Source organism: Pagrus pagrus (genome assembly GCF_965226575.1).
Source record: "Pagrus pagrus genome assembly, chromosome: 15".
Taxonomy (NCBI): domain Eukaryota; kingdom Metazoa; phylum Chordata; class Actinopteri; order Spariformes; family Sparidae; genus Pagrus; species Pagrus pagrus.
Genome location: NC_140199.1, coordinates 14,966,013 through 14,989,581, shown reverse-complemented (window position 1 = coordinate 14,989,581; position 23,569 = coordinate 14,966,013). Strand labels below are relative to the sequence as shown.

The 23,569-nt window shown below is 43.4% G+C and overlaps 1 protein-coding gene across 1 annotated transcript in view; it reads right to left on the bottom strand.

Annotated features, from left to right (window-relative positions):
* Positions 1-6,121: 6,121 nt before the first annotated feature.
* Positions 6,122-23,569, bottom strand: part of adgra1b (adhesion G protein-coupled receptor A1b) — a 173,498-nt gene continuing 156,050 nt past the window's right edge. The window contains exons 17-19 of the mRNA XM_084376205.1: positions 19,525-19,670; positions 9,685-9,780; positions 6,122-9,057 (exon numbers count right to left, since the gene is read on the bottom strand). Of these exons, the coding sequence (XP_084232331.1) occupies positions 7,629-9,057; positions 9,685-9,780; positions 19,525-19,670 (1,671 nt within the window). The 3' untranslated portion in view covers positions 6,122-7,628. The remainder of the gene's footprint in view (positions 9,058-9,684; positions 9,781-19,524; positions 19,671-23,569) is intronic.

The following is a 23,569-nucleotide window of genomic DNA, read 5'->3' as shown; positions in this document are numbered from 1 at the left end:
GATAAACCTTCATTTTGTGGATATAGCGGGGATGGACACCGGGTACTGGCGGCCGTGCAGGATTTAACACACCCATAACAAACAGCTACTGTAGCGTAATCTCCTGGCTTCACTCCTCCTGCTCCATCCTCTCGATTCTCCTCCCCGCTCCCTGGACCTTTGCCCACCATGCCGTCCCCAGCTGTCCTGCTCTCTCTCCACTGAAGGAGGGAGGAAGAGGGGTGGGGGGGGGGCAGGGGATGGGAGGGAGCTGGCCGGCTCCAGCCCTGCCTGCCTGCCTGGCTGGCGTTTTGGAGCCTTGATGTTACAGACTGCAGTAGCAGCCTCTTAGGCCCCCATAATCCACTGGATTGTTGCATTAAAACCATCACATGATTCTTTGCTCCCTTCCAGTTGTACCGTGTTGCGTCACCATTAGAGGAAGCTATAAATAACAAAGAGGGGCTGCAGGGGAGGGAGGGGAGATACAGGACTATCAAACACACAGCGCAGCACAGATTGGCAGCTATTGGCTCCATCCGAACCCTTCACACAGCTTTGAGTTGGAGAGCACAGTAACGTTCGCACTTACATGACTTAGTCGTTGGCATGCATCACAATACTCACAAAAGGATTTGATGCATTAAGAAATTCAGCGGCGCAGCAGGGGCCGATGGCTGTGACAAGAAAACAAGTTATAGGGAATATTCAGACGTGTCACTCACCCAGACGTCAGAGCCTTTTTTTTCTCCAGAATGAGATGCTACCTCGCTTTGTCACATCACAGGCTGGAAATCAGGTGCGGCTGTGTTGACAGTAAGCCACAGTGAAATAGCAGAATGGGGTTGAGCTTGGTAAAATAGGTTTGGGGGGGGGAGGTTTTGTTCGTTGCTTTCATGTGCTTTGACAACTGATATAAGTCTTCAGAGGTCGTCTTATGGGGAAGCTGCGAGATGGCAACTGGCTGGAAGGCAACCTCAGCAGAGGGAGACGTATACTGAGGTGAAACACAGCGATGACAACCAAGTAAACCAACAGACCTGTTTTTGTTTTCCCATGTCTGAAGTCCCCCCCACCCCCCCCACTGCATTAGCATACATCACATCCTTTGTCCGCCAGGCAAACAACTACAGTTCAGGTCTGTGAGGAAACGCAGGCTGCTTCTTCCAAGGAAATAACAGATGAAGGAGCAACACGCTTCGTAGACAGGACTATAAATCACTGCATCACAAAGACTGCAACATCACTACTGTTACCATGCAGTGGAGTGGTGTGTTCAGATCTTTACGTATAGTGGCACAAATCAGTATTTCCTATATTCACAATGGATTAAATCAACATTTGTAGCATTAACAGGGGCACCTGGAGTGACAAACCCACACCTGACTCAATTACTGTTATTACTTCCACCCACGCTGGAAGCTGTTTTCAGCTAAAGATGGTGGAGCATTTAGCAAGTTAAAGAAGCGGGTATTTCTCTCAAGAGTTGGTGGAGACCAAAAGTGAGCTAAAAGGAGAGAACACTGGACTGACATTCATCAGGTGTCGAGAGACACAACTCCAAAAAAATGCTTAGTTAACTGTTACGACAACTACTATGCCTTCGAGTGGACTATTAGACAATTATTAGACTGTTGACGGTGAGCCAGCATGCACAATTCCAGCATCCTGAAGCTGAAGCAGCTAAAGGGAATGAATTTATTATTTACACCTGTGCTTTTAAAACTTCTGTGAGATTTTTCTGTATAAAACTGTCTGCGTAAAGTTCTCCATTGCAGATGAAAGTACATTTAATTATAGTGAAACAGATGAAGCACAGAAGCATCAGAGTAAAATTAGTGTTGTAATGTTATATAAATTCTATTATGGGTTATTACGTTATACTCAGTATTTTAGGTTCCCCTCCAGTCCTTCTTTCTTCTTGTTCCCACAGTTGAATGTTTGAGCTTCACTCGGCAGAAGATGTAAGAGCAGAGTTTGACACTAGAAGGCTGTTTTCACATTCACTGAAAGTTTCAACTTTCTCTGCGCTCATCGGAAATCTGATTTTAAGAAGCAGTCCCACGAGTGTGATTTGTGACATCACAAATACACTGATCAGCCACAACATTGAAAGGTTACAATACAGTACTGAAGCCTCGGACCCAAACCCTGAATTCCAGGATCTAATGAAACCTTGGGTCCTGGCATTCATGTGGCCGTCACGGCAACGGCACTCCTTGATGGCAGTGCCCCTCCAGCTAAGCAGGTTTCACGTGAATGCCAGGTCCCATGGTGATTCCAGGGAAACATTGCATTGCAGCGAGATAATCAACGTTATTGATCAGTCATTTTAATAATGTGGCTGATCGATTGTATTTCGCACACAAGTGTACTGTTGAAACTTGAAGCCTCCAGTTCACAATGGGCTTTACAGTGAACAACACAACTTGTGAAATGAGAAATATTTGCATATTCATATATTCTGGAGAGTTCAAAGAGGGAGAAGGAGTGGGTGCCATTTTAAAGACTGCAATGTGGTAATTATACTTTGTTTCTGCAAAAACCATGTCAGACACACATTAGAGAATTTCTGTGGAGGGGTCTTTATACATGAACATTGTTTGGCAGTTTTACACTATAACAATTCATCACATGTTTTAGACGAATCATATCTTTTGACATGTAGTGAGGTACATCTTTAAATTAGCATAAAATGGAAATAAGTATCTAAAAATTGAGCATGGAGATAACATTGTTATTCTGCAAACTATAAGAACTTAAGAAACGGTCAAAAGCGATGTAGATATCCTGACTCAGTATGAGTCGAACCTCAGAAAACCTGGATCCTACATTTCCCATAATGCAATCGATTGTTTTTCATTTGACCCTCCATGCCTCCTCGTTGCCCATATCTTTTAAACTCCATTCCTCCAGTTTGTAACACAGGCTTAAACCTTCAAATCCAACCCTGATGACATCACGATGACATCATCAGGGTTATATTCTCGGACTCGTCAAAGCTAAAGACATCATACAGCATTTATTTATTTTTTTTTACAGGCTAAGCATTGCTCCCAAAGATGAGTAAATTCATACTAGTGTGTAAAATCTGTGTCTTGTGTAACTTTCCACCACTGCAGTTAGTTACACACACACACACACACACACACACACACACACACATCCCAACACACATGCAGACATTTCATGAACACACACCCCATTAGAGACGAAGCTTCCAAGAAACCAAGTGATGATATCTAATAAGAAGTTTTGCCCACCTCTTTCTGTCTCCGCTTCCTCTTTGATCTCCCCACCTCACTCCTTCTGTTTCTCTCTCCCCCGTAAGCCTCAAACTATCCCTCCAAATCCCCCCTCTCTCCCTCCATTCACTCCACGCCTCCGCCTCGCTCTCCCGCCCTGCGAGTCTCGAGCATGTTATTTAAGTCAAGGACGGCATTAGCATGACGATCACAGCCTTCCATCGCGAGTCTTGTCTGCCAAGGCTGGAGCTGGAGTAGCGGGCTTTGTTATTAGGGTGGAGAGGGAGAGAGACAGAGAGAGAGAGAGAGAGAGAACAACTAAACTAAAAAAAGATAAAAAAAAAAAAAAAAGAGACAGGATAACAGCCTGGAAGAAATTGAAGATGAGTTGTGATTACGTAAGACAAAGCATACATGTGTCTACATTAAAGAAAACCGCAATCCACTTGTGTGCCGCGCGTCGTCGGCTTGATCTCCGCACTTATAGAAGCCCCTCTCCTCTCTGTCAGTGAAAGACAAAAGCATTTTCCACAAGTGTCAGGAGATGGGTCTACAAAGAGACTCAAAAATCATGCCCCGGATCACATGTAAACCTCCATCATCAATACATGAAACCCTCAGACTGTATGTGTGAAATCCTTGCTTGTTATTCCAGAGCTGATTACTCATGCATGCCCACAGGAAAAAACACATACATTATACGCAACACTTTGTCTTCTCGGTAGCAACACTCTCACTTCTCTCCGCTCATGCTCAGTGCGAGTATGACTCCATTTACAAACCTATTTATTACAACAGGAAATTAAAACACACTTAATTGTATCGTAAACACACATCTGTGTTACTAAAAGCGGATGAATTTTTAATGAAGCCAGATGCCGTCCTGGGCCAATTTCTCCCTCCGCCAACCGCCGCGGTCCAGCCGACTGCGGCCCGCAGCTTTAAAAACCACACGGTGAGGCCTCCTTTTGTTTTCTCTGACTCTCTGTGGTCACGCTTACTGGTTCATAGACAGCCCTGGTAATTAAAGCCATCTTAGCCTTACACTCATTATCTATGCGATCAGAGCTGCAGCACCCGAAATTCAGTTTTTTCTGGCGTCAGACGTCCATGATTCACCTTTCATGGACACCCTGCAGTACTCATGTTCAGTCTGGGTCTTCATAGCAGACAGAGGGGGAAAGATGAGGGTTGACATTTCACATGGCTTTCAGTCAGACGAATAATCTGATGGTCGGGAGGGGGAGGAGGAGGGGGGGGGACGCGTGGCCTTGGAAAAGAAAAAAGAAAAGAAAAAAAACTCCAGCTGCATATTAAATGTGCTCAGGCGTTTCATGGCCTGTCAAACCTGGCTGTGATTTGTGATGCACAGAAGACACACTGGTCTCATTTCCTGGCCGATGTGTGCACACGTGGATGCCGGTGCATGTATGTGTACAAGGTCTGGGCACGATGCGCACTCACACTCACACACGCCCGAAACACACAGCGGCAGTCAAGCCTGCTATCATTTGAATTCCTCCCCTGTGGTGGCTCCGTAAGGCATCTCAATCTCCATCACGCTGTCAGAAGAAATAAACACATTACGGCGAGAATTGAGAAATAAAAACAGGCTCCTTTTCTCTCTCGCTCGCATTCGTCGTCGTTTAATGCACACACGTGGCAGACACACACAAACACAAGCCAAAGACGCTCTCATCCGTTGCATGGTGAAAAAATACATTTATTGGAATCTGTGTCAATGTAGAAAAAAGTGAAAACTGGCTTTCGGTTTTGTCACAGTACCACAGGTGAATGTTCCAGCAGCCGTCTGACTGAGCGGGAGCTCGTTTAGGGCAGTACATCTGCTACTGATGACAACAGAGAAGTTGGCCTATGATACCAAACACATCGTCTCACATCGCCACGCCACCAGCAAATACACATGTTGTACAGCAATTAACCTAGACCAATGTTCTCTCAGTTTACTGTGGGTTTTAGCAGGAGAGGCTGGTTTGAAAATGTTTTGTTGTGATACTGTTACAAATCCCTTTCCAATAACTATAAAGCCAGGGCCACTGACTGCCAGCATCTGCACCGGCTCAAAGGAGCTCGTATTGTGTGATCAATTGCGGGCCACTTCTTTATAACTCATAACTTGAGCCCATAATATCCCATTTTGTCCCAGAACCCAGACATAACTCCAGTGGCCCTGTGCAAAGCTATGAGGTTCATGCATCATCTTTGCTGTCCACCAGGGCCTCCTTTCACTATTCACAGCCTGCCATCGAGTAAAGGGAGTATCACATGAATGTTTCTGTTTTGCTTTCTGCAGAAGTCACTTTTTTAATTCAAATATTTCCGTCTGAATTAACAAAAACAGACTGGTAGCGACAAATTCTACTCTGGCAGGCCAAATGTTGTTATGGGTAGTGCATTTCTATTTCTGATATGACAGGATAAGTCTCACAACACATGGCGAGTCTGCATACTTGATGACGTCAACTCAAATCGCAACAGAAAAAAGGCATTTGAAAACAACAGAAGGACATTTTCTAAACTCAGATACTGAGTATTAACATTGAGAGGTCAGTTTTTTTTTTCCCCATACAACTTTCTTTACATATAGACTTATTTTATTCTTAAATATCTTAAATCTCATATAAAATAATTCATCAGAAACTGATTCTATATACACAGACAAGAGTGCACAAGATGGATAAAGAGATGGTGTGCATGCCGAGAGCAGGGTTCGCTGTGAGATTATATGCGCTGCTTAGGTGTACATCTTTTTTTTTTTTCAGTTTGGCTTTTCTGATGAAACGTATGACTGGTTTCGTCTGGAGTATCATACTCAATATCATCATTCATAAAACAAACAAGAGCTTCTCAGTCGATACACAGCCTCTTTTTCTCTGTTTCTTTTTTTTTGAGTGGCAATTCTTCAAAGAGAATGTGACCTTCACGGTAACAGAAAAAAAAAAAACGATCCATACTTCAACCTTGGCCTCTCCTGGCACAAGTTATCTACCACAGCAGAACCAAGAGCATTACGATTTTCTGGACTGGATCCGAGGATAAACCTTAGCTTAAAGTCTTGTCAAACGGAGATTACCAGTTGGAAATAATGCAGTATTTGTTGGGAACGAGGCTTAATCCAAGAGTGTGACAAAAATGATACATGGCGGGCCGCAGCAGTCGTATCGGGGGCGAGGCAAATAATATGATCACGGGCGAGCATTCATTTACACTGTTAAAAGTATTGAACATGGCTACGTACAACATGCTTTGGGGCTTTCATGTAAGAAAAATTAAAACTTAATAAAACATAAAGGGGTTTCATCTGCACTCATTTCTGCCATTTTGTGGCTTAAGCTAAAAGTGGGTGAGGTTGGCTGACATGTTTTATTAGTTTTAATAAGAGGAAAATAAGAGGACGTCGGTCACAGGCAGGTTTCCCAAAGCAGCTTATTGTTTCTTCTATGATCACATTCACACTCTTTTTTCCCTCGGAGCGAGAGTGGTTTCATAATGATAGCATGTGAATAAAAAAAAAAAAAAATCTGCACACTCATTTGGCAATGAACTCGCTGTGTGGACCTGGCTCTGTGTGGCACAGTGTTCATAAAAGCCGCACTCTGATGACATCAGCTCTCTATTCACGATGGCCGCGCTGCTGCTGTTATTGAACTTCTCTCCAGAAAAAAGAAACACAACAGTGAAGACATCATACGGACAGCACGATCAATACCAACCTGGAAGAGGATGCTTAATTTCTCTCGCTTTGAATTTGCACAACTTTAACTGGCATCCACACATCTCTGGCAAGCGACAGTATCTTTGTATATTATTTAGAAAATCTCTAGTAGATATTCACAGTTGCTTGACTGAAAATGGCAAAAATACCCATGAAGTCTAAAATTGCTGGTTTAGTCGTCTAAAACATGGATGCCAAGAGTTCTTTAAAGTACTGGAGGTTCACTGTCGCCGTAGACTAATTTGATGGATTCAGATTCGGTAAAAAAATCTTGCAGCGTGTTGCTTTTTGAGCACTAACACACATATTCATACATACAACCATTCATTTTCTTGTATATATATAGAGATCTGTAGTAATATGGAACAGTGGAGATACCTTCAATTACATCGGATGGTATGATGTGACACACGTTTCACAAATTCTTCTGGGTTTGACGAGATTCTGTTCTGTGGATGGACGCTCTTTGTCGAGCGTTCACATGATATCAGATTTCTGTACAGTAAAACAGCACACATAAAAACATGAGGACATGAAAATAAAAATATCCCACGCTGATTGTGATGTTTAAAATGTTGTTCAATTCTTTTTTTTTTGTTTTAATCCTAGAAAGAGAGGTGAGGGTTTATTTTTTGGCGGGATCATCGCCCCTGTTTTCCCTTCCCACACTACACAGTAGTTTCATTCTTCCAGGGTCCAGTGCGTATATTCCCTGTGCTGTCCGAGCTGTACAGGAGTCCTTCGTGCAGGCCCCCCTTTAGAATCCCGTTCTGATTAGGTGGGTTTTGGGGGTAGGATTGTCTGCGTGGGGCGTGTATCTCCAGATGGTGATGTGTTGCGCACGGGTCCTGCTCGGCCACTTTGCCGCAGCCACACAGGAAGACGCCCGTGTCGCCTGCCTCTGCCGGGCACAGAGAAGGGAAAAGGTCTGCCTTGGCACAGCAGATGTGCCTGTGGCAGGGATTATGGCATGCCAGGGCCTCGTGCGTGGCGGCTGCAGCAGCGTGGCATGTGTGATGCCCATCATGGTGGCCTTCATGGGCCAGATGTGGACAGATGTGGGTGTGGCGCTCGTGTGTGCTGTGGGGGCTGTCAGTGTGTGAGCTGTGCACGCTGCCTCCGTCCACGCTGGAGGGGATGTGATAGGCGAACTCCCTCTCACCCCCTGCGCCGCATGCACTGGCCCCTGCCCGCCGGCTGAAGTGACGGCCTTTAGTCCTGGTGCTGCTCTTTAGGCAGGGGTGCAGCTGGATCCCCGGCCGGTAACCCTCAGGGTCAGCGTGTAGCAGCACGTGTGTGGCGGCAGGCTCCTCTTCCATCAGCTGCTGGCTATGCAGGGCGGCGCAGCACGGCGTCACAGGTGCCAGACATGCCACGTGATTTTGTGAGGACGGAAGGGTGGCGTGTTTACAGTGACCTAAACTTCCATGGCCACAGCTCATCACTGCTTTACCCTGACATGGTGAGTCATGGTGGCAGTGGCTGTGACCATGGCCATGCCCAGGGGTATCTCCATTCACGTTGACCTTGGGCCGCGCTTGAGCGGGCCCATGGGCGCCAGAGCAGGCGTTGGCGTTTCGTCCGGGACAACAGGAACACCAGCAGTGCCAGACATCATCACGCTTGGCACAGTGATGGATGAGGATGAAGAGGCCAAGGGTGACGGAGAAGGCACCGTAGAGGCAGCTGAAGATCATGTCCAGGAAGTGGCCCTGAGACACGGCCAGCGCCCCGAAAGTCCAGGTAGCCAGGAACAGGAAGAGGGTGAAGGCCGCCGTTCGTAACTGAGCCTTGAAGGAGTGCTCATTGGCCAGCAGCGCGGGGTTGATGGGAACACCTGGGCAGCCAGCCGGGCAGTGGCTCCCGCTGGGTTGGGCTGCCAGGGCCCCGGGCTCGGCTCCCTGGTGGCAGTGGGTCGGCACATCAACGGCGGCTAGCCTCTGCTGCTCCTCCGTCAGCTGCTTGAGCTCGTACTTCTTTTCGGGGTGTCGCCGCAGCTGGATGAAGGTACAGAGGAAGTAGATGCACGTCACCAGGATGATCAAGGCCACAGGGCCAAAGAAGGCTCCCAGGCTGGGCTCCCATGCCATCCAGCAGCTGCAACACACATGAACACCATTTTTAATCCTTAGATTTATGTTCACATTGTTTGAAAAATCAGCAGAACTGAAACACTGAATGGTACAGTCTCGATAACTTGTTTTAAAGGGTAACTCCACCAATTTGTGTGCAGTGTGAGTACTACTGCATAATCGAAATAAGGAGTATAAACATTTTTTTGGCTAAAATTGATGTAATCTGATAATATCCCCTCTGTAAACGGGATACATTTCAATATACTAAGTCTCATAAGTTCATATATTACCCACAATGCAACTTAGCCACTGAGTGACATCACTGGAGGCAATTTTTCAGATTACATGTAGTTTCCTCTTAAGCCACAAAAGACTTTATACTACTTTTTCATATAAGCAGTAGTTCTCCCCTAGAGCTGTAAACACACTTTAATGTGTAAAACTGGCGGAGTTACCCTTTAAAATCTTTCCAATTAAACCTTACTAGAACCACATGTTATGTACAGTATACACACACATCAAACGAAGGTTTATTTCTCGAATTGAATAATAACACCTTCTGAAAAAACACTTTTAAGTATTAAATGGTGCAACACATCAACGGAGGGTGTAACTGAACCTTGACAGCAGAAACAAATCTTAGACTTACTACGGCGTTTGCTCCCAGCTGCCATAGTTGTCTATATTGACGGCTGCCGTGACCCCGCAGATGATGAGAGGCACTCCACCGCTGACTAAATAAAATCTGTGAGGACAGGGAGATTGAGAAAGCACAGGAATGTTAGATGTGGACATGCATCTGTAAATCCTTTATCTCACATCTGGATTACAACAGCACGCTGTCAAAATGTGGCTCAGAAATAGTTATAGGACAAAGATAATAACCGCAAGACAGACCGACGGATAAGATTAGAAACTTGCCGTGAGTGAAGTTCTCAGCTGACCTCAAATAACTCTGACAGCCATCCTTTCCCTGCCTCAAATATTATCATCCTAAAAAAATCAGGAGACCGATCTGTATTTTCTGAGCTCGTCAATGTGTCTGTGATCACGCTCTAGGGGTGCTATCACACCTACAGTTTGTTTTCTTAGCTCCAAACCCAAGTGTAAATTTTACTATGAAAACAAATCTGTTTTCTGTCGATGTAAGCGTGATTAACTTGTCAGCGCTCATTGCTGCAATTTACGGCATCTGCTGTTCCTAACAGCTCTGGAGACGTGAAGAGAAACCTGGATTTGAGGAGAGGGGGGACACTGAATTCACATCCAGTTTTGCTTCCCAAGCACATTTTCTGACAGTTAAGTCTAGTAGAAAGTTCCATTTTGTGGTTATATCTTCATGCCAGTTTGAACCGTTTTTCTCATTTCACACAGACTGCAGTTATCTCGATTGACAAACCAACAAACTGCAGCATTTTCAAGAAGGCAGGTGTGCTTTTAATAACAATGTTCTCCTCTTGTCTCATACAAACCATGCTAAAGATTTCATAAGCTGTTGCAATACTTGCAATATATTAGTACGGTCGGGTAAGCGCTTGGTGTATCCACTAGAGATAATGTACTTTTGTACAGTATGAATGAGTACAGATACTGATAAAGTTGATGTGGTTGGTTAAAAAGATACTGATACAGATAACTGTGCACTCACTCACACCCGTACATTAACGCTTTCTGAAGTGTCGACCCTTTCAAACAAAAGTGGCTCCGACCTTTGTTATGGTGTCAATGTTGTCAGAACCGTCTGTCCTGTCAGCAGCAGAGCATCCACCAATAACATCAAACACTCAGTGGATTGTTTGGATGAAGCTTTCAAATGCACTGTGAGTGAGGAGTGTACTGTTAGAAAACTGACTTGTTTTTATTTATCAATTCATATCGTATTCCCCTATTAGCAATACCTTTGTATCGTCAGAGTAACAAAGTGAAGCTCATAGTGAAACTGTTTGCATTGAGAGATTATCATAGATATAGTTAACAAGATCTTTTTTGGTTTATGTGGGGAAAATCTTCAATTTTTAACAAGACAGGATGACTCACAGCTGCACTGCACGTCAGACAGCAGGCTGAAGTTAGTTTGACAATCACCGCATCTCTCGGATTGAATGTGAATTGTTACATTTTTGATCAATTGAAAGCTTGACCGACATCTTACACGCTTCAAAAAAGGATGATGCAGCGGACTGGCGTCACAATCTTAACCCAACCTTGACCACAGACCCAAAACAACTATAGACCAATCCCAAATCTCCCCCTTCGTGTTGAAACTGTTAAAAAGGTGGTAGCCAGCCAACTCACTGCACATCTTTCCAGTAATAACCTTCTTGATGAGTTTCAGACCCAAACACTCCACCAACTAACTAACCTTTTAATTGCAAGGGACTCTGTCTTCATCTGTCTCGCTGTTACATGACTTAAGTGCCGCATTTGACAATGCGAACATCCTTATACATCATCATGAGAATCTCATTGGTCTTAGTGCCAAACTAGCCACTGAGCATAAATTAAGCAAATGTAGCGTAATGTCACAAAGTGACTGAATTAAAGATGGGACTACTGATAAGGTGTTTCAGGAGCAGTGCTTTCTGTGAGAGAGAGCTTCTGTTGGTGCAGACTTTGCGTGCACACGAACCCATATAAAACACTGAAGGAAAGGAAAAACGAAAAAGCAAATTATGTCTCCTTTAACACTATTACCTGTGTATTTGTGAGCGTAAGTGCTTATGAAAGTGTGCCTTTTACATGTATGCGTATATTTGCCAAATTTACTGACTTGTACAGTATAAAGTATCTCTGGGTGATGTGCACTTGGTAAACAGCTGAACTTGACAGGTGCTTTTAACTAGGACTAAATCATACTGGAAAAAATGACATGCAGATTTAGGATTTCTGCGATATAAATTGCAATTTGAAAAAATACAGGAATTTCATCCGCATAACTTGAAAAGCTCTGTTCTGAAAGAATTAATCATTCTAGAATAATTTTGCAGGGGAGTGCATTTACGACCAAAGTCGGCCCTGCTTTGTTGGATAAATGGATCAGGAATGACTGTGGCGTGGTGTGCATACAGATCCTGCAGGTCATTTTCAAGGAACAATCTCCCATGTATTCATGTTACTGTGTATCCATTGAATCTGACTGAATGTGCAACATTAGACAGATGTCTTGTAAGTTAGTCATGGAAAAGGTGATAATGTGAGCATTAAACATGCGCACATTGCAATTTCAATTCAAAAAATATATATACATCGTGCAGCTCGACTCTTAACTGCACATTTGTCAGTGCATCATCGCCGCTCAGCCTATTATACGTTCCTTCAGAGCGTTGGCTGTGAGCGTCCTCAGAAATTAAAAATGCACGTCCTCAAAATGCAATTAAACACATGAACAATAAGGGCAGTGCATCAGAATGCGAAGCAATGTCAGCAGCAGACTCTGAACAAATGACGACAACAAGGGCAGAAAGTTTTGAAGAGAAGCTAATAAGTCATTGTTGCCGCTTTCTCTGCCATCCTCTTCACATTAACACGACTATAACCCCCTTGTGCATTGCTGCCTTTAGTTATTCTCAAGTAGTCTAAAATTGGAAGGTATTTCGACGTCGCTTTGGGATGATTGTGCCATCATCTGCTGCCTTGTGAATATGCTTTTAATTCTTCAGGTACACACAAGTACGCAGGGAAGTATCACAGCACACATGAGCCTTAAGGATTCACCACAGAAACAAAGCTAATCCCCAGCAGCTCCCTCCCTGCACTGTCCTTGTCCTCGCTCTCTGCACTGTCACCCACTTTCCTCTATAACACTATGCTATTTCCTCTTCCTTCCTGCTCAATCTCAACCTCTGTCACTGCTCTAACCTTTCCACCACTCCATCTTCCTCCATCTTCATCCCCAGTTTCCTCCCTTCCATCCCTTCGCTCTCTCCCAATCTGTCCTCCGTCACAGAGCGACCGTCCCAAAAATTCAATTACAATCAAGATGTTTGTCTGGTCTGGTCAGCGAGGGGTGGCTGGCTGGTCGGAGGGGAGCCGAAGGTGGGGGTGGGGGGTGGCGGCATTACCAGCCTGTCACTGTCTCTGAGTGGAACGGTTCCCCCGGGGGACTCTCCTTCAACAGAAAGCCATTTACACACCCGTCAGCCAGATAAGCATAAATGAGAAGAACTAGTGGATGTTAAAGCACCCAGCGCGTATCACCCTCATTCCCCTTTATCCCCTGTAGAAAAGCCTGCCCGTGTTTCCTGCAGCTCCTGTGCCCAGGAAACACATGCAAAAGATGTGTGATCAAATTATAGTCTACATGCCTTCCTGTTTTTATGCAAAAAGGTGCTCCATCACATTAAAATTCATGCCAATGCACTCACTCTTTTGTGAACGCACACGCACACACAAAGTTTGCACACACACAGAGACTTTTGCTTGCCATTCTATTAAAGGCGGCCTTTAAACTCTAACAAAATGGCTGTGTATGCAGAGTTGTGCTTTTGAGTGAGTTTAGGAACAGCAATCATCTGATATAAATAGACCTTAAAGTGCCTTTCAGCCAGCAGCTACACAGTGCCTCCCCTCCCACCCTTGTTCCTCTGCTTATGCACTGTCCTCCGTTTGGTGGCGATGAACTGCCCTCTCTCTGGACCTGATCCAGGATATACATAGCACAGCTGGGGACAAGGGATGGTCCCCAGATGTGCTGATGACAGATGGTCCCTAGGTGACACGAGGTACAATTACATTTCACTGTGATTGTACTTTATATGATTACATGTGACACATAAAAATTAATTGATTGATTGATTAAACTTAGATGTATTGATTCATATAGCTCCAGTGAAGGGCAAAGGTTTAGCCAAGGGGTAAACAACAGGCGTCCACAGCTCACTAATTAACACATCATATCACATTTAATCCATAAAATCCACTGCATTATTTACAGGACTTGATGTCCTGACAGAATGTTTTCCTCAACCTAACAAACTTACACAAACCACAGCAGTTTCATAACGTTAATAACAGCCCAATGACATATTTTTAAGTCTAACTGGACGTTGCATATATAGGAATAGGTAGAGCGTCACTGTTGGAAGTTTAACTCCACTGACCAAGCTGCTGTATTTGACGAGTTGGGAGTGAGAATGTGTTGCAACATCATATTCTTCATTTCAGTGGTGATGGGTCATTTCATAATTTTAAAGAGATGTTCCATGGACCATTTTTGAATACACATATCTCATAGTTCATGCATAATCAGCCACTAATTCTAACCATTTCCCTGTCAAAAGCCCAGTCTAAAAAAAGCTCTTTCAAAACATCCATAACCAGTGAAAAGCAGATCCACTGTATGTAATAAAATCTTATTTTGAGTCTCAGACGGCGCTTTCTATGAAGGGAATTTGCTTTTTTGCAATTATCAATGATGACAGCTCGGGAGAAATGCTGGTGGTGACTTTCAACAGATGTTGGAGATTTCACGCGAGAAGGGGAAACGTTCTCTCAAAGTGAAGTTTTGCTTTAGATGAAAAATCTGCAGCCATCACATCAGATGACTGTCAGTTAATCGCCGAAACAGAGGCGTGTGAGGCGTGTGGTCCAGCACGGCGTAGCAGATTTCTGACAAAGGTCAGTGCGATGGTCTGCTGGATGTGCCATCAGACGCTGCCAGGAGTGGAGGGACAGGCAAAGAGTTAGATGAGGAGGAATTGTGTGCTTGTTGGGAGGGAGGAGGGGGTGCTAGGAGGAGAAATTGATTTGTCTCCAGCTGCTAAGTCTCATTGCATGAGCCTGTCTGACAGGGAGCATTACAGTCAATCACTGTGGATCAACTCGACTGCCGCGCCACACGATCCCATCGCCTGCCCCCAGACAATTTATCTCATTCACAAGCGGTGCATGTTGGGAGAGCCTCGAAAACGTTCCATATTAAAAGCACCCAATCACGCAGGTGTCGGAGGATTTGTTTAGCAAGGGAAGTGCTGCTTATAGGGTGAGGGGATCCTCATCTGGCCCATATCCTCAGTGACTTTGAGATGTGCGGGAATACGTAATTGAACACATTATAGTTTTAATAATGTCAGACGTGATACTGCTCACTTATAGATTTTATATAGATATTAGTTTCAGCTGGTACATGGCTGGGATAAACGTCCATGTGAGCGCGACGTGTGTCCTCTAAAATACCCCATAGGAAGCAAATCTAAAAGCAAGTGTGTAAGGTATTCCAGCAGGGTTCACAGCCAGTGCAAGTCTGCATGTTTAAATAATTTTCTCGTGCGGGGTCATTCGCTGTAACAAAATATTTCAAGTTCAGGAATATTCGGGCAACTGAAACGGCACCCTCCTAAACTGAATACAAGATTAAATGACAAACAGGAATTTGTTACAGTTCACCCTCTGTTTGCCTCGGTATCGCCGCTCTCAAACCTTCCCTTAAAAGGATTTCTCGATGAAGCTTCTGGAGCTCAGCTCTGCGGCACGGTCGCAATGTGCAGAAGAGCTCACACAGCACCTTCTCACCGCAGTAGGAAGAGCACCGTATGTGTCCACAAGCTGATCCTCTTAAACGTGCCCGAATGTCGTGAGTAAGCAGAAAAAAAAAGGAACAAAATGGAGAGTGAGCGGAGGAGAAATCACAAAAAGCAGAAATTCAATCTGATGTGTGCATCTGAGTGAATGGGAATTAAACGGGTCAAAAGGCTAAATACATTTAGATTTGTGATAAAGCTCTTGGCTCAGCAGCCTCCTGGGTGATTGAGGTAATTAGTAATAGCACTGAGGTGATGCCATAGTAACAGGTTGCTTTAAGTCATTCGCTTATTCGTCCTTCCTCCCCCTCCTCCTCCTCCCCCTGACATTCATCTGCCCTCCATTCTGTTACCTTACAGGGCAGCAGGACGCCTCGCACAGAATAACTGAGCCAAAACATTCACTACACACCCAGTTCAGCTATTCAGACACCTTCCTGGAACAAATGCCTGCAAGAGTGTATCTATAGTGCAGAATCTGAGGCTACAAAGTGCTTAAATATGAATCACTGTAAGGCGAGAGTGTTTGCTCCTAATCTTTTTTATCTGATGTGTCTGCAGCTCAAGTCTGCCTTCATCGACACCACTGGTCATGTTCCAGATGTGTTCGTTACAACTGATTGTAAAGTTGAGTTTTAGCAACACTACATTATAGATATTTTTCCAAATTTATGTTCATACAAACAAATTGTCAAAATGAAAACAATTACTTCTTGCAGTGGCAGAAACTTGACCTTTCAACATTTACCTATGAGAGGTAGCTATTGATGTACAAAGACAGGAGCAAAAAGCATCTTCCCCATTGACGACCATATACAGTATTGACAGATTTAAAGACGTCTGTGAAACTGCTGACAGGACATATCCAACTGCATATAACATACATTTTTGCTCTTTTAAGAATCCATTTTTAATCTGTGGTTATATATTTTTAAACCTATCACAGAGCCTCGGAGAAACACAATTACAGGCAGGGACTGCATGTGCATGTGCAGCGGGCCACACGACGCAGAGGCAAACCCAGAAGCTACAATTTCTTTTTTTTTTTTGCTTTATATGCTAAGTGAGCAACTTTGCAAGTGACTGGGTGCCATTTTTATGTCCAGTATTCAGTTTCTATTATATATTCATGCCTTGAGCTAAATATTCAAACCATTCTCCCATTACATTTAGCTATCTAAACTGTTTCTAACTATTTCAACCATTTAACCATTACTCTCAGCCACGGCTGCCTATGCCGATCAGGCATAACATTATGACCTGCCTAATGTTGTGAAGGTTCTCCTTGTGCAGCCAAAACAGCTCTGACCTGTCAAGACATGGACTTGAGACCTCTGAGGGTGTCCTGTGGTGTCTGGCACCAGGGCGTTTTAAAGTGGATCCTCTGGGTGCTGTATGTTGGGGGGTGGGGCTGTTCCTGAGCAGTGTTTGCACTGTGTCAGGGCACATTGTCCTGCTGGGGGGCCACTGCCATCAGGTAGTGTTGTTGTGATGAGGGGGTGTACTTGGTCCACAACAGTGTTTGGATGGGTGGTGCATGTCAAGTGGCATTCACATGAATGCCAGCACCCAAGGTTTCCCGGCAGAACATTGCATTGTGATGAGATGATCAATGTTATTCACGTCACCTGTAAGTGGTTTTAATGTTGTAGCTGATCGGTGTATGTTGATATGTTTTGTTTTTTTTTTGTTATATAATAATTTCTATTTTTCTTACAGTTGAACAATTACAAGTACATCTACATGTGATTGGAAATAACTGGGCCAGACCATTAAAAGACACAAGTAATGGTGATGGCGATGCTTATGGTAATGAGATTAAAACAGCTGCTAGTCTGCACTCTGTATAGTCCCCGATCGCTGATTCATTTAAACTGCTTCAGTTAAACTGTTTTTGAACTTCATGAGAATCCCAAAATAGTTGGACGACCATAACAGCTCAGCAGAGATGGACGGCTTGAATTAGTGCTACTGATGAATAACATTTGCACTGCAGTTACTCCTATTAAGTTAACTGACATCAAAATTGCTACATCAAGGCCTTAGACAGATGTGCGTCAGTCTTACACAACCCTGCTGTCAGCGTTATTGTTGCTAAGCAGCAGTTTGCACCTTGAATGTCACCTCTAACGGTCTGAGCTAAAAAAAGCCTCTTTTCAGAAATTCAGAAATTCCACTGATTAAATGGAAATCACTTGACTTTTCTAATCTCTGGCGTTTATCAGCCCAATTTTCACATTAAGCGAGTCATTAACGTTCAAAAACTTCAACTTCTTCCCTCGTGGCGGACAGTGACTCAGATTAAAAAATGTAATTTCTTTACATGATGTGGGAGAGATCCATAAGGGAGAGCCAAGCGGTATAAATAGGAAGACATGACAGCCATGTCACCACAGAGTGAACAAAGCCACAGGCTTGAAAGAATGCAAACTAGCTGTGGATGTCTCTGCAGGTAAACAAAGCAATAGCTCATCTGTGTGAAGCTATTGTTGCCCTCTAAAGGAAACATGAGCCTGCACACACGTGAAAGAAATAAATAAGACAACATAAATCAGCAGAGGCACAAGTACATGCCCTCAAATACATGGCTGAGTACACACACCTCTGCGTGATGTATGTAGGTGAGAGAAGGACAAAGTGACCCAGCAAACACACACATGCCTAAATACACACATCACTAATTTCAAGATCACTGCCTTGAGGTTGTTTGCTTCCATGCGCCAATTGAGTTAGTGTTTACATCCATGTCTGTCCAGACTAATATACTATATCTAGTGGAGACTTTGAGGGAAGTTTTCACCTTTTTTACATGTATGATTCCAGTGAGAAACACGCTGCCTCCGCTGAGAGACTATTTTAAAAGAGGAGTACAGAGGACTGATGGTCTGCTGTCGTGGTGGACTACACTGTTTTAAATATGGACGTTGCTGCAAAGGAGCTATAAATCGCAAAGCATGGACGCTTTACACACATCTCCAACCCAGGAGCACAGAAGATCTCTACAATCGGCACAGTTTCGAGGTGGACACCCAAGATCATTGTCACCACTTCAGTATCCAACCAAATGTGAAATATGCACAATATCCCCATCTGTTCCTGAGTCGTAGCACTGAATGACGACCGGAAAAGCGTTTTTGCAGAACATTATTATGTCACTGTAAAGTTGACCTTTGACCTTTTGGCTATAAATGTCATCACTTCATCATTTAATAAATTTTCCAAAAGACATTTGAGTGTAATTTAGCGTATGGATTCTTGGGTCATGGCCAAAAACATGTTTCATGAGTTCACCGTGACCTTGACCTTTGACCTCAGACCATTAAACTGACCATTTAAATTAGAAGAAATTCCATCAATGCATTCCTGAGATTTCACATTCATGAGAATAGGCTAGATGGACAGACTGACAAGTCAAACCCTATAGGTTGGGAGCAACTGGACTACACTACCCAACTGCAAACAAAGTAGTTAATACTAGCTCCGCCTCAAGCAGCTACAACAGCGTGATGCTGCATTGATGCATCAACAGCCTGATAAACAGGCATGTACATGTAATAATACATTAGTCACAGTGGCCAAATTTCTGCAAATTGTTTCATGCAGAACATTTACGTGTAATAGATTATATTTACATTATTGGATTGGTGCTTCTTCTTTTGCAAAGGATCTGAATGTTTTTTTCCCACTTTATGATGATAAATACAAGCTGGAACAGGAGCAGCCTGTTATATGACTTCTACCTACATCTGACCGTCTCAGGCAGGTCATGTACTGTCAAAAAAAATCAAATAAGAAAGCAAATAATTGTGCAGTGGAGCAGTGCTTGCCCTCTGATGATGCACAAGCAGCAGTAACAGTGCAGCAAAGATCAAAAACACACAGGCACAAAAACACATATGCACACATACACAGAGTACTTCTCCGTCTAGAGGCATTCAGGGTTGAGGAGGGTTGCGAGGTTTTGTGCTTACCTCAACAGGGGCTGGTTAGGGGGCGGAGGCGGGTCACCATCTTGGCTCTGCGGAGGCTTCTTGGTCACCTGTTTATAAATGTTCCTGGCCGTCACCCCGAGCCACAGCATGGTCGACAGGGACGAGTAGTGCAGCACGACCCCGACCTGATACAGGGTGACAGAGGGTACATCAAGTTATTTATCTGACTTTTGTGAACTTTTGCTGATATATATGCTGTACAGTACGCTTCTGTGAAAAATGTCAGACTTGATTATATTCCTGTAAGTCAAAGTAAAGATGTTCAGGGGGTTAGAGCTGTCTCTCCTCGCTCAAAAACATCATCAATGTCACTCCAAGGATGTCTCCACAGACGTTTTCCTTCAAGACCTGCCTGCTTTGTCTTATCCGTCAGTAAAAAGACAATAATACAAGAATAGAAAGACAGGTTCAAAAAGTGCTATTGAATCATCAAGGTTGTTTGGGATAAGAGCATTATGGTGAGGTTATACTGAGCAGCTCCTTATCAGTTGAGTTAGAGGACACGAGGTGTACACTGTGAATAATAAATCTGAATATAAATGATAGTCACGTTGACAACTATCAGCGCGTGATTGTTTTCCAAAACGCACTGTACACATATCTGCGCTCGTCCTCCTTTTAATATTCATGAATCATGTTTGAATGGGGGAGCTGATCTAACTTTGTTTAAAGGCTTTGCCAGCTCATGGAAAGAGTGGAGAGATGAGAGAGAGAGAGAGGAGGGAGAAAATTAAAATGCACTAAGCCTTTTCTCCACCCAGTAAGTCTGTTCATGATGTACTGACAACCTGAGATACCCAATCAAACGGCTTCTCTGCAGCCTGATAGGCCCAGGGACTGAAGCTAGTGTACCACAGTCCAGATGCTAATTGGAAGTGTCCTTGAGCTGGTTATAGAGCACAGAGCGGGATGGGGAAGTCAATCAGCGGCGCGGAGTCGGCACACTTCAGAGCTTCATTAGTGCCGAGAGCAGACAGACAGGAAGTGTGTTTATAGTATGGTATTAAGGACAGAGGAAGAACAGAAGTGTAATGATTGAGGGGCACACATTAATCATAAGTGGCTGATTTTACAGTTTCAACTTCCAAACCAACAAAAACACAACAATACAGCCATGTTGTCCGTATGGTGGGTTTTCAAAACACCAGCCTGCACATTAATTGTAATGCATATACAGTGCTAATATCTATCTGACTGTAAATGAACCTTTGAGGTGTGTTTTAATACGGACCATAAACAGTATGCGGCCATTTAGGGCCACAACAAACAGGAGGGGCCACACAATGCGTCTGACAGCTTGCTCCGCACTTTTTACAGTGTTAATTGGCTCGCTAACGTCAAGATCTCAGTGCGTAGCCATGGTAACCCAGCAGAATTCTTGGTAGCGTTGTGTCACCTGCCGGGTCAACGTTTTGTTGTTCTGTAGCAGTGCCATCATGTTGAGTCTCCTTGTAATCTCCATTTGAAACTTATTTCGATGAACCAAGTAACGTTACACAAATGGCTCTCAAGAGGGAATTTAGGCAGGCACTCGAGGGTGGAAGAAGGGAAAATTGGAAATGGAAAAAAGGACACAGCATAAAGGTATGAGATTGCTAGTTGAATCTGATTGGATGACTCTGGTATTGAAGGGGCGCTATGTAGTTCGGGGGAAGAAACTTTATTCAGAAGAGAAAGATCTTCATTGATTGATTTGTTTTATAACTAAATAAACAAACTCTCTTCGTTCTAATGACTGAATAAACAATCTAATTTACCTTAAAGGACAACACAATTTCATACTGTTGTACATTTTACATTTACATTTTATATGTGGCGGACCCTGCCACCTTTCTACCTTCAAACAGTGTTAGCTACAGCTAGCTTTGCTTGTTCATTCGCTACAAGTGTTTTCTACCAACATACATTTGTTTTGATTTACTATTTTAATACATAACAAACTAATTGCCCCAAATTGTTTTATCCTTTTCTTTATAGCTAGGTTAAATTGTATTTTTTTAATCATATTTGGACATACTGAACACATGTTGCATGTTTTGTGGTCCATAAATATGCCAGGAAGATACAATTAACATACCTATGTAATGTCTTCCAGCCTGTATTTAAAAATGAATAATAATCTAATGTCTAATCTTTTAATGGCCACATTTTAAAGCAACCTCTGTGGCACCGCGGCCGTCTGTGTCGAATTAATTTGTCCATCTCTTTCAGTGTGTGTGTGATTTGGTGGTGAGTGTTTTGGAGGCACAAACAAAATCTAGTTTAAGGCCAGCAAAGAAAGAGCCGGCCCTGGTGTAAGTACATTTTCCATGTCTAACACAGTATCATCTTGTGCTGAAGAATAGAATAGTGTCACTTGTTTCGTGTAAATAGCCATGGTTGCTTATTTCTTGTGTGCACCTTGAGGTGAGGATTAAATCATCACAGATCCACAACAGAGGGTTAGTGACATAGTTTATAAGTAAGATATTGCAAAGATTTTTCGTAGATACAATCCTGGAAGTGTTGGATATGTATGGATATGTTCTGATGAAATATTGTACAAAATGTAGTCCAAGTTGCTCGGTCACAATACAGGGACTGTGTATGAGTTGTCTTTATCAATCAAAATATACTTTGTGTCAGGTTTTGGACATCCTCAATCATGCGCCCTCAGAGGCAGCTTGCAACAATGCAATTATCCATCAGGTTGAAAGAATGCCATTCTAAGTTACTGTGACAGTGGTGGGAGAAACTGGCAATACACCAGCTGACATTTTTGTTTTTTGCTGGACGAGAATGTTATCTGTCAAGATGAAAATCATAGTTTGATTAACACCATCCTCCTGTCCACTACCACCACCTTACCTGTCACAACAACTCTGCATGAGACCACAAATTGTCATCACAGCCCCACTACAAAATCTCATGATGGGCACCCACAGTATCTCAGACTAGTGGGCAGCCAAACAATGACACCAAAGACAAAAATCACATCATCTACCAACAACAAATGAGTAATCCAACAAGAGCAGCACCCTGCCATCGCAGGCAGGTAAACCAAAATGCTCGTCAGACACAGGCATCACCAGAAAATCCACCTCATTGGTCGAACCATGTTTCCTCTCAGGTGTGTCAGAATCTTTTCCGGGTGTAGGTGAGCCAAGCATCTGACTTTGACACTGGAGACCACTCTTACTCCTAACCTTAGTTAAAAATATATATGTAATATTTCTGCATTAAAGTGTCTAAAAACGACTCACCTAGACCTTTCTTTGATATTTTGTTGAGGTGTGTACTTACATTATCCGACATTCCCAAACATGGACAAAGCCAAAGTGATTTTACTCAAGTTAAGGGGGTGTTTCATCTTCCGTGGAAACATAAGATTATACATCAGACAGTGAGGAACGTGGTGTAACAAGAATAAAACTTAAAAACTTCAAATTTTCCATCAAGTCTGTCAAACAATTACACACAGTTTTCATGAGACTGCTAATATGATTTAAGCACCTGACAAAAATGTGGGATTAAATGAGCGAAGTCTGTTTAGATAAGACCTATAATTAATCATCGGATAGATAGGTGGATTAGGAAAGTCTGCAAACACAGTCGTATCTTGATATTTTAGTATTCATAGTTGCTGTGTGCTTTCACCTCATGTGCCTTTGTTGATATAAAATCTGGGTAAATACATAATTTCAGTCGGTGATCGGATCAGTGAGCAGTGCAGCGATTGCACTGTTAACAAAACAGGAGCTGGAAACGGCCCCAGAAAACCTGATCAATGCGTCCACATTAAAAAGCCACAGCTCCCGTCACCTCAAACGCCGTCTTTCATCGCTTCAGATGGGTGTCAGTGTTGCATAAATAAATGAAACTGCACGCCCATAAAAAAGTAGTTTGATAAAGACTCAGGAAATTGTGACAGCCGAAAACTAGTTCTCTCCATTCTGTATACGAGTGAGGTCACGGGAACAAAAGGCAGAAGAGCAAGCTAAAGTAAGGACTTGGTGACCCAACACACAGTCTTTACAGCCTTAAA